This window comes from Centroberyx affinis, unplaced genomic scaffold (assembly GCF_046629955.1).
Source record: "Centroberyx affinis isolate AG114_WGS23_722 - 3 ecotype Tasmania unplaced genomic scaffold, CSIRO-AGI_Caff_v1 ptg002271l_1, whole genome shotgun sequence".
Taxonomy (NCBI): Eukaryota; Metazoa; Chordata; class Actinopteri; order Beryciformes; family Berycidae; genus Centroberyx; species Centroberyx affinis.
Genome location: NW_027280556.1, coordinates 33,602 through 45,984, shown reverse-complemented (window position 1 = coordinate 45,984; position 12,383 = coordinate 33,602). Strand labels below are relative to the sequence as shown.

General features: G+C 40.5%; 1 protein-coding gene across 1 annotated transcript in view; it reads right to left on the bottom strand.

The window, feature by feature from the left end:
- LOC139655476 (tRNA-queuosine alpha-mannosyltransferase-like) overlaps window positions 1-11,344 on the bottom strand; it is a 41,295-nt gene extending 29,951 nt beyond the window's left edge. The window contains exons 1-2 of the mRNA XM_071532895.1: window positions 11,331-11,344; window positions 5,769-5,962 (exon numbers count right to left, since the gene is read on the bottom strand). Of these exons, the coding sequence (XP_071388996.1) occupies window positions 5,769-5,962; window positions 11,331-11,342 (206 nt within the window). The 5' untranslated portion in view covers window positions 11,343-11,344. The remainder of the gene's footprint in view (window positions 1-5,768; window positions 5,963-11,330) is intronic.
- Window positions 11,345-12,383: the final 1,039 nt, after the last annotated feature.

Here is a 12,383-nt window from a genome sequence, read left to right as displayed (position 1 = left end):
TCAGCGGATGAAAAAGTTAGTTTTCCAGTACAGAAACGCCTTGCCAACATTAAATACAATAATTCCCTTACTTAGCAAAATTGTGTCAGGATAATGAAGCCTAACAGTGTCCATCTATTCCTGTATTCCTGTTCAATCAGCTTGGTTAGATTTTCATCGACCCAAACCTCTCAGTCGTCCCCGCATATGAAACACACGGTTATTATTTAGACCATTATTTGGACCAACAGGACTAGTTCTTTTCCCCGTGGGCGCTCCATACAGCCTTGCCCATCTCTTTGACACCCTGTAAGATGATGTGACATCACACACAGCGGCCCCGTCCTCCTCTCTGCAGCCGCATCACACATCTCTGGCTCCACCGTGCCACACTCTTACTGTTGTGTGCTCAAGAGAAGAGCCTTTGAAGCTCTGCATCTCCCTAAGTGACCCCATCCCCTATCCTCCACTTCAAACCTTGGCTCAGCCCTTCATCACTCAGCCAGTCCCACTTTTTTTCTTCTTTTTTTTTTTTTGAAACCCACGAGCGAGCCGCTTTGATGTGGCTGGTCCACGAGCCATCGCTAAGATCACGTCCCCCTGCGTGCCTTTCAGACCTGGGATTAGCCCAATTTCCTGGCCCCGCTCGGGCCTTCGATCAAACCTAAAAGAGGCCTGCAGGACTACATGTAACAGAAATCACCCTCACCCTCTAAACTCCTCGGTAATGCGGCGCTCTTGACTCAAACCAGATGAGAATTCTCTATTTTTACCTTTCTCCCTGCCAAGAATAGTCCAAAGGGACATCCTGTGTAGTTAAGAATTAGACGTTCAAACCTGCAGCACTTACTTAAAGGAATCCATAGCGGGAGACGGAGTGACAGAACATTCGCTTTAACCTCTCTCGTAATTAAATGTACTAATTGTTTTCCAGATTTGAAACGTGCCAAGTTCTTACTTTCTATAACACAGACGGAAGAGAAGATAAAAAAGACAAGATGTTATGGGAAAAAAATAAAAAGCAACAGGCGAATGTAGAAACTTCTTTTTATTCACATGATTACATTCTCAGTTCAGCTAACTCTCTTGGGTGTTTTAAGTCACAGTTGAAGATAGGGATGGGAGGATATAAGATTTGATCTTTTATCGTGATAAAAATCGGGATAACCGTGAATATCCTCACATGAGCGTGAATATCCTCAAAAAAAAAAGCTGTCTAAGCTCACTAACGTACAGGTTAGGGTTAACCCTACTAATGTACTTTTTTTTGCATTCATTCTGCTGTCCTTGCTGTACCTCTGTCTGTGTGATCTGAAAATAAAACAAGTTATTCATTCACTGTGCATTTACAACACATAACTAATTGAACCATGTGAATGCTTGGATATCAGGTTGATAGGTAGATTCTTTTTATTAATGGATTTTTTTCTCTCATTGTGATTACCTGCTGGGTGTTGACGAGAGTCTGAATCTGTCCTTGTTTGTTTTTCACTAAAAAGGATGTTCACAAAAAAAAGATATGTGTCCTATGATGCAATAAAAATATTACTTTCTTAACAAAATGTAAGGTAAAGTGATTCCAGTATGTTTTAGTGCCATTTTAAGAGTTTTAAGCATATTTTGATGATTATCAGGATAATATCGTGAATCGCAATTATTTTGGCCAGGATAATCGTGACATGAAATTTTCATATCGTCCCATGCCTAGTTGAAGACCTATCTTTTTTGATCATGTGCACGATTTTGATTTGTGATGCCTTTAACTGTTGTTGCTTTGTTGTTGTAAAGTTGTTAAATCTCATCGTTTGTTCTTTTAACCTTTTATTCTTTTGTATAACACTTTGTAACCTAGGTTTTGAAAGGTGCTATATAAATAAAATTTTACTTACTTGCTTACACTGTAAAAACTCATAGTGCAATTTAGTGAAATCAACTCATCTTTATCCATTAACACAATGTATATAGATGTGTTTGTCAATTTCAACTTAAAAGTGCTAGTTATGAGCTTCATTACTTAAAATCATGAGTTCACATCTTGTGACTTAAAATTGTGAGTTAAAGCATTCACTAAACTCAACACTGTTAGTTTATTAGCAGACTTCCCAGTATGCATTGCATTCGGTTTAACTCTCCAGAAACTCTTCCTTCTTCTGGTTTGAATGAAGTTACAGGATAGAGACTTGTTATGTATGTGTGTTTTGTGAATCATAGGTCAATTTCTGATAAAAAGAAAATAAATAAATACAAAACCATGATAAAATCTACTATCTATCTTATCTATGTATCTGGGAATTCACAATGAAGTAAGTTTCTCTCTGATGCACATGGCAAGTACAATCCACTACAAGTAAGTGTATTGCAGCTGCAGACTATATGCTGAGCTGTGTATTAATCATGTGATACAAGAGGAACTCAAACCAAGCAAACCCTGTGAAAAAATAAATAACACTGGATTTCAGTTCATCAGTTATTGCATTCAACTTGGAAACACGAATCAGCATGACTAGACATGTGTTGAGTGAACTTATTGTCTTAAATTCACTCAGTTAGCTTTTCTACATTGGAAGAACTAACTAATGATCTTTGACCGAACTATTCAGCACTACTTCAGTCAACTCACAATTTTAAGGCAGCACGGACACTAACTTTTTTAAGCTGAAACAATAAGTTTTCTTTTACAGTCTACATACACATCATATATCCGTATTTCACCACTGTATTACACTGCGCTCCTGTGTCATGGCGTTGCGTTCCACGGGCCACAGCACCATTCAGCAGCATTCTTCGCTCCACTCACTACTGACTTGACTCCTCTACCTGTCTCCTCGCCCTGACTGCTGAACTCTGACCTTTTCGCGTTGGAATTCCACTCTACTGTACACGATACTGATCCTCGCCCACTGTCTCTCTCTCTCAGCTCGATGCGCTGCTGTTTCAGAGATGACAAAGCGGGATTCAAATCAGACAAGTAGGTTACACAACATTTGTGTGTGTGTGTGTGTGTGTGTACATGTGGGTAGATACGAGCCATTGATTTCCATTACGAAGTTCTTGTAAATGGGCTAGTTTACCTATGAAAAGCTATCTAAATTATAACCCATAAATAACTTTTTAAAAAATTTATTCAGCATTATTTGGCATGTCAAAGTGCTAAGAAATAATTCCTTTTACCCCACAATGATATGGAGATATAATGAACACGAAACACCTAGACTGTAAATGATACCTATTTAATCAATGTTTAGACTGATGGAATAAATGTCTTAGGACCATTTAGTAGTACTTTTTAGAGTCTTAGGTTAGTCTTAGGTGTTTTGTAGGTTGTGTTATTGTATAATACATGCACTTTTTCAAATCTAGAGTTAGTAGTAGTAAGCATATATTTTAAATACTATCTGCTTAGTGTCTGGGCCCCTTTTCTCAAGCTTCAGATAGCTTATCAGGGTGTCCCATATACACATATCTCCATTATGTCTCATATGATTGTACTTGTATTTTAACTGATTTGTGAATAAACTGAACTGAACTGAACTGATAACTCCCTTTGGAAATGTCCAACGGTCACACGTTATATAATAAAAACGTCACACACTGTCAACAAAAAGAATTTAAAAAAAAAAGAATAATTTGGGAGTGGGAGTGGGTACATTAAGTTTCAGTATATGTGGTCTAATTTCTGAGATGAGTGTTTGATCACAGTACGCAGCGAGAGATCTAGTGAGCCACTCGGGAGTTTCTATTGTGCCGACATATTAGATCACCTAATGTGTCCCAGCTCTCTGGAGGCCTACGCTCTGAGCGCTTCAGGACTAAAGACTTCTTCAAAACTGAGAGGGAAGATAAGGGCCTTGCGCAGTGAAACGGTGAATTATTGTTTTGCTTTTAAAACACAATCTGAGAATGAGTCAGCCGAGCGTAGGTCCTTCCCCTCTGATGTCAGAAAAAAAACACACAATACTACACGGACATGGAGTGTGTGAGAGACTGCGGGCCTTTCAGCAATCTCTGTCTATGAATGATCGATTTTGTATAAGTCGGAGACATGACGGTTTGTCAGATTTCAGCGTTTTAGAAAGATTTATATTTTGTATTCACCCGATTCCGCTGTACAGCCCAAGAACGAGAATTCCCTTCTCACTTCTGGTGTAAAACTAAACATTCACAATATGGCGGAAACACACAGCAACTTGGACTGTGACAACATGTCAGCTGCAATAGTAATTTTGCCGTTTGATTTTACTCAACAGCTTCAGGGGTGTCCTGCACTGAAACCTGCCTAAGGAGCTGCTAACACATTCAGGGTTCCTACTTTTTTTTTTTTTTTTTTTGTTAGTTTAAAATTCAAGACTTTTTCCAAACTTCTATTTCTTGGCTGGATTATTGATTTTGAACTGTGTTGAAAATGATGCTTCCTGACAGTAGCTTGACAATGACGAATCGTGAGCTTGTAATTATAAGGTTCTATCTGTCTTTTATTTTAAGCACATATTCCTGATCTTTGAATCTTTATGCTTATGTAGTATTATTTCTAGGTTTTTTTATTTTCAGGTTTGCCAGCTGGTATGTCAAATCTTTGATGCTCGATATCTCAGAACTGGACTCCACCCAGATAGAACCTTATAATTCCAAGCTCACAAAATGTCAACTAGGACATATCACACTACAGCTGAAGATTATTCTTCACAACAAAACATGTGAAGTAACTGTGTAACTCTGTGACTGTAGGAAATTATATATTTTGCTTCATACTTTTCCAGACTTTTTGTCCAATTCCAACACTTTCCCAGACCTGGAAATGACCAAATACAGTACATCTCCCATACTAAAAAAAATCATTGCTATGGCTTGAGAGTTTTAATATCCCACGATGATCTAAATGCTGTTTACGAGGCCTTTCCTCCTTGAGAAGAATACAATTTTGGGGGGGGAACACTGAATACATAATCGTGACCTTGGTATTATAAGGTTCTATCTGACCTTTTTGTCAAAACCGAGTTAGTCACATGAACCTATTCTATGAGTGCCTGTTGACATATGTGTGGTGTTATTTTTTGAAAATAATAATTTTTGAGTCTGTAATTTCTAAAACAAAAGGACCCATCTCCATTTAACTCAATGGATGCTGAACATTTTGAAGCTCAATATCTCAGAATTATCCTGAAGGCAGATAGAACCTTATAATTCTAAGCTCACGTAATGCATACATTTTTTTGGCAATCAGTAGCTCAAAACTGTCAGTACTGGTGTCTGCTTTCAAAAATCCAGATCGGTCAAAGTAGGGCTGGGCGATATATCAATATTATATCGATATCGTGATATGAGACTAGATATTGTCTTAGGTTTTGGATATGGTAATATCGTGATATGGCATAAGTGTCTTTCCCTGGTTTTAAAGGCTGCATTATAGTAAAGTGATGTCATTTTCTGAACTTACCAGACTGTTCTAGCTGTTCTATTATTTGCCTTTACCCACTTAGTCATTATATCCACATTACCGATGATTATTTATCAAAAATCTCATTGTGTAAATATTTTGTGAAAGCACCAATAGTCATCCCTACAATATTGTCGCAATATCGATATTGAGGTATTTGGTCAAAAATATTGTGATACTTGATTTTGTCCATATCGCCCAGCCCTACTTACAACGGAACATTTAGCCCACTTCGTAGAAAATACCGAGATATATATCGTGTATCGCCATTCAGCCTAAAAATACCGAGATATGATTTTTGGTCCATATCGCCCAGCCCTAGGTCAAAGCCTACTGCGGACCAGATCAGGAGTACCTGTATGAGGAACTGGCTGGGATGGCTTGCATGAAGTGCAGGGCGGCGGTCCTCGCCCTCCAGTGCCATTTCTTTGCGGGCAGGGTGTACGCCACGCAGCCTTCCACCCTCTCTTTCAGAAGGTCAATGAGCTGTTTGTGGGATCCGCCGTAAAACGCCTCGACCAGCAGCACGCTGCTCACGGAAGGCGAATTCTGAGAGAAGAATAGACAAGATATTATTTTTCATAATAGGAGTAGGTAAATGGGCAAAACCACTGCTTGGAATGATAGTCAGAAAATTTGCTTGGATTTGTGCTGCAATTGTCTGCGGGACAAAAGAATAATAAAAAAAGTAATCATATTCCTCTATCTACAGTTCAAAATCTGTAGCAATTTCTGCTTATAGGAAGATATTTTGTGTCCAGAAATGCCATCATAAGGTCTATTTGTGTGTGTGCTGTATGTTGTTACGCACTTCAGTGTTCCTGTCAAAGTGGAAAAGGCAGAGTAAGCGAGGTCGAGGGAGCGGAGAGAAAGGAGCCGCGGCCTCGCAGCGCCCAAAACACGCACGAGGCGCGGGGCTTTCTGGAGCAATCTCTCTTCCAGCGAATTCCCTCCCCATGATTTCCAGTCCGCGTCTACGGCGCACGCTGTTCTCCATCTTATTCTTCCATTTAGCTGCCCACAATGGGGAGTAATGTATTCGCAGCACTCAGCATTCGCCCACAGACTTTTCAATCAGTCAATATCTTGGTCCCTCCAGCTCTTAAATGCAAGTCATATCTCAAGTATGAAATGAGCTGTGCAATCCTTTTTTTTTTTTTTTTTTCGCTCGACATGGCGAAACATTGCCGGCTGACTGTTAGTGGATGACAGATATGGCAGGGTTCAACTGGGTGATGGCTTTTCAACCCTAGGTTAAGCATAGGTTAACGTATTGAGAATAGTAGCCTATTGTTGCCTATTGTAGCAAAATCGAAACATTTCTTGAATGGCACACAATCAAAACCTGATGTGGAAAACGAGAAAGCGACAAGGCCTAGATTTACCGACATCACCGGCATTCAGCTGCTTCTGTGACCATTCTGACAACAGGAAGGTTGCTGCAAAAGTTGAAAATCACACCACAGCCCAGCCATGGAACAGCTCAACCAGGCTAACACCACACACATCATTAAAGAGTCCCCGCTAATCACCGAAAGTCTTAACCCCCGTCAGCCCGGGGGATTCCAGTCTTACCGCTTCGCAGCTGCAGACGGACCTTTGACGGGCAACCTCGCCTCACCTATACCTTTCGCCCACTGCTTCAAAACTTGGAAGGCTGTCGATACCTTTTCCACGCCAAGGCGACATGATGTGAAACAAAGGGTTAATGTCATCAATCTCCCCCCACACACACACTGGTGTGACAGGGAATCCCCACTTCGTCGTACCACTAAGGAATTAATAACAGCTGAAACGCCACTGCGTGCACCGACGAGTCATCTCACAACCAGGCTGAGGAGGTTCAGATAGGCTTAGTCACTGAACTGACTCTCCATTTTAGTCTGGAAACAAGACAAAATAATATGTTATTGGAACATTTTATTTTTCGTCGCAAATATTGGAAATTTTTTCTTCTGCCGCTGCGGCTGATGGTAATGCTGTCCTGAAGTTGTGGGCTCAGCAAATTTGCTACTTTGTACTTCCAATATCATCTCAGCACTGTTAACACACACTTCTGCTGGCCTGGTCAACCAATAAGATTGTTCTATTTCAGGACTATTTTCATCATCAATCACTTGACATAATGGAGAGAAGGGAAGAATGTTAATGGTAAAAAAAAATGTTTCAAGATACTGTGGTGTAACTGCTCTACACACACACACACACACACACACGTACACACAGGGTTGCGCATTACAAATATCCCGAGGTGTAGTGGGATTTCATGCAGTAATGCCACATTTACATAGGCCCAGATAACATGAGGGGAGGCAGCCAGCGTTTCCTTACTAAAATGCACAAAGACACCACAGTGAGGGCCGATCGTGATTAAAGTGGTAATCGCAAGATTTGTTTCAAAATGTTTGTCTTCATCTTTGGTGCTGAGTGCTCATTGCTGTGGTGTGTTTTTTTTTTTTTTTTTGGTCTCCATCTTTGGTGCTAAACCCTCATCGCTGTGGTGTTTCTGCACTGCACTTCCCAGAGATCACATGTCAATCAAACTGTGTGGGCGGAGCTTGGATTTTCTGTTGATGTTTGATAAGTTTGTGTAGGTGGTGCTCTTTTCTTTGCCTGTTCAGCCATGGTGGCTATAGCTGCTCATGCTAACTACTGAAGCTGCAACTAACGATTATTTTCATTCTCGATTAATCGATTAGTTGTTTGGTCTATAAAATGTCAGAAAATGGTGAAAAATGTGGATCAGTGTTTCCCAAAGCCCAAGATGACGTCCTCAAATGTCTTGTTTTGTCCACAACCCAAAGATATTCAGTTTACTGTCATAGAGGAGGAAAGAAACCAGAAAATATTCACATTTAAGAAGCTGGAATCAGAGAATTTTTACTTATTTTTCTTAAAAAATTACTCAAACCGATTAATCGATTATCAAAATAGTTGGCGATTAATTTAATAGTTGACAACTAATCGATTAATCGATTAATCGTTGCAGCTCTACTAACTACCCAGTTCTTCTTCTGTTTTTTGTTTTTTTTCGGACGAAACGTAAAACGCATCACTTGGGGGTTTTTACCTGCCACTGTTAGAACAGCCAATGGAAAAGCATGCATAAACCGGCTATAGATTGAATCACTACTGGCAAAACGGACATTTAAATAAATGAAAATGTCACCGATTATTACTTTAAAGCCATCGCCAGCCGCTCTACCCCCCCGCTGCGCCCCTGGGCCAGAGCGAGGCGCGGGCCCCGGATAGGATTTCGGTGACCGCCAACAAGCACAGATCGCTGAAGCGTGCGTGCCAGACTCCGACACCTCCCTTTCGGTCCCTAAAGCCATTCAGGGATTGTGTGCACGCATGCTTCTACCAGGGTATGTGTGTGTGTGTGTGTGTGTGTGTGTGTGTCATGGGAGGAGGGGGGGTCATCATCTTGGATGGGGCCTGACGGGGAGGAGGCTGCTTCTGATATGTTCTCTTGGAGGGCTTAGTCCTGCTTAACACGAGATCGGAGGGGAACCTGTGTGATTTCCTCCAATACCGGCAAACCGAAGTTCAGCACACACCAACCGCTATCCAGAAACTCTCCTATAATTATCTATGAAGTTGATTATAGATGGATGTTCACTGGGGCATCCTGGGTTGGAGTCCGGCCTGGGACCTTCGTCACATGTCAACCTCCCCCTCTCTCTCTCTCCCCAGTCTTTCCTGTCTCTCTTCTAGGGATGGGACGCTAAATCGAAATTCAATATATCGCGATACAAAAATGTGACAATACGTATCGTGGGGCAGAATTGTGACATTAGCTCCATTTTATTCTGCTGTAGTAATCACAAATGAGATGCTTGACTGTCACAGTTTCCAAATTATATTATTGTCACTTTGTAATGACATTTTTAAATTGTTGTTTACATTCAAGCGAGCCAATGCCATCGCTGGAAAGATCTGTGGCTCACAAATAAACATCATTCTGCACACTCAGACTTTGTTGTCATTGAACTTTTAGTTATTACATTGTATCGAATCGTATCGTGACATAAGCATATCGTCCCATCCCTACTCTCTATCACTACCATCTGATAAAGGCAAATGCTAAACAATAATCTTTTTTTAAAAAGGAATAGCGTTCCTTGACTGTGCCAACAGCATACATAAAAATTCATTGCAAATCTGTGTGTTAATTATAATTTTATGAGGCCTAGATATCAAAGGGTTATTGTTCCTGTCTGGTTAGGGGGAGATTGATACATCAAGAATGTAAAATGCCTGGAGACAAATTCACAGGTGGAACTGAATCATTTTAGGGAAAATAGGCTGATAAAACATGTCATTATCCCCTTGCTTCGATAAAAAGTCACGAGTGCTGAGAAACTTGAAAGGAATCAATTATTTATGATTGAAACATCTTGGGAGCAGCAGGGCCCATCTGAAATAGGTTACATACCTAATGTGTCTAAAAATACCTTTGGACATCTGAGGGCTTTTTTTTTTTTTTCTTTCCTTCTTTCTTTATTCTCCGCATTGCTGCAATGAATTAGAGATATTCCTCAAAATCAAGACTGCCACAAGACTGGCATGATTACACGAGGATCAGAGCTCAAGCGGAGAGAAAAAAAAAAAAAACACTGACTAATATTGTGTCCTAAAAACCTTTTAATTCAGTGTTCTCATGGAAGGCCCTTTCACTTTGACAATGCAAATTTAAGCAGCTTCGCACATCGTGGCAAGGAACGTGTAATGCTATTCATAACTCCTTTGATCTCATATTAGAAAAGGGGAGAAAGCTCACATTTTCCACGGATTAAGGTTTCAAAGCGGTGAAATGAGTGAGAAGTGACTTTCCTTCTTTTAATTGAGGGAGTCGTGCCCTTGTACTTCACAAGCACGGGCTTTATGTGGAAGCTAATCATTTAAGGATCCACTGAAAGAGACTCCAGCTATAATTACAGACGCATGGACATGTGCTAATCTCTCCGTGCGTGGATGGGGAGAGCGGGGCTGTGATGTGTACAATAGTCTGGCAAATGAAAAGGTCCAACAGTGCTCAAGACATTTGGAGCTTTTCGCAGGGTGCGTACTGTAGGCTCCCTCTCAGAATTCAGCAGAATCTACACAATATAAATGGAGGACCGGCCTTCCTCATATTGGCTTGAAAATACTGTATTTTACTTTTACCCCCCGTCTCCTCCCATTCATTTCTAATATCCCCTGTTAGAAACCCAAGTGGATTTAAATAGGTGAAATCAATAAGGGAGCATAGCTTTCACCTGGTGCCTGACTGGGCCTGGACTGGACTGCTTAGCATTCATGTGAACTTACAAGTGTCTGTTTGCAAGCACATTTTCTACTACTTTTCTACTGTTAAGTGCATTATTTTCTATCTCGATTATAAGCTCATTCCTCAGTCAATTTGAGGAATTGTGGCAAGGTGGAATCCTGTGTGTTAGCACAAATGATTTAAGGCAAAGAAACCTGTCCACTACCGCCTTGTGATGATGTATATGTATATGAATGCTTGCCACTGGGGCCAATATAGAGTATAGTAAGTGGCCTATTCGTTACATATATGATAGTCTATGCTGTACAAAGGATGCTATAACCGCCTATAGTGACGCCATAGTAGCACACTCTCAGAAATACAGCTTCTTGGTATTTGTAAAACTGTTTTAAATAGAACACCGGGCCAGCTCAGCGGCTACAGGAGGCTGTTCTCTGACTCGCAACCCCCAGTTTCTTCGGCTTGTAACCGCGTAGCTAACAACACTCTCCCCCGCTCACTACCCGAGACATTTTCCCAGAAGGTCGAAGCAACCGCCTCGATGTTTACTGCGTGGAATATCGAGCTCGACGCGGCGAGGCGAGCTGCAACAACGTGTTGTCTTGTCGGTCACATGGAAGATGAATTGCAGAACAGCACACTTACCTCTTCCTGCATTTGTCCGGTAGGAAAGGGGCGCGCGCGACGTCACGCCCTGCGCGGTGGCGTCACGTTTGGGACCGCCCCGCACGCTGCGTCCTCGCCTTCTGTGTTCTTGTCCTTGTCCTTTTATTCGTCACTGTTATGAAGCTCCCAACGACTCCATACTCTATTGATTAACACTGAATATTATTATTATTAGAAGAAGAAGAATTATTGTTGTTATGATTATGTTTGTTGTTGTCTTTTAACGTTTAAGCAGATTTAAATATGAACTAATATTATCTAAACAATATTTTTTTTTTTTTTTTTTTTTTTTTTCACATTTCTTACCCTTCTGGTAAGCCCTTACAAAAAAGAACAACAGTATTCCTTCAATAAATTATGAATAGGACGCTATACAAATATAACAGCAAAACTGTAAAGTATATGTAATATAAGGGATATTATAGTGATTGCATAGGAGATTTAAAAAAAATACAATAAGGTCACTGTAAACTCACCACTGAGTATCCAGATACACTAGGCCTATAGGAATATTATATGATGTATACTGTGTATCATAGTGATTTTCCTTTTATTAGATCAGGCCTAACTGTATGACTGTGCTCACTCTTCATGTTTGAAATAACTGAAGTCGAATAAAAATAGCCCTAATTCACAAGAGGTATGTGTAACATTGTGTGCGTGTGTGTGTGTGTGTGTGTGTGTGTGTGTGTGTGTGTGTGTGTGTGTAGCACTGCGAACTTTTCACCTGCTTTTATTTGCATTCATTAAGCGAGTTAAATTAGTAAGGTCAAGGATAATTCTTCGGAGATCCTGTGCAAACAGTTCATGGCCAGTTTGGCTGTCTGCTTGCTTGTGGCAGTTTTAGCTCCAGCCAATGTTTTTTTTAAACTTCAAAGAGCCTTAAGTAATTCTATAAAGTCTATCACACTGGCTCCAAGAAATCTGGCACATAAAGTCCAATTCCACATCAGAAGGTAAAAGTTGAGCACAAACAATTACATAAGTGTAAAGAAAGTTATTAATGGCATCTAGAGTGAGATGGGAGATTAC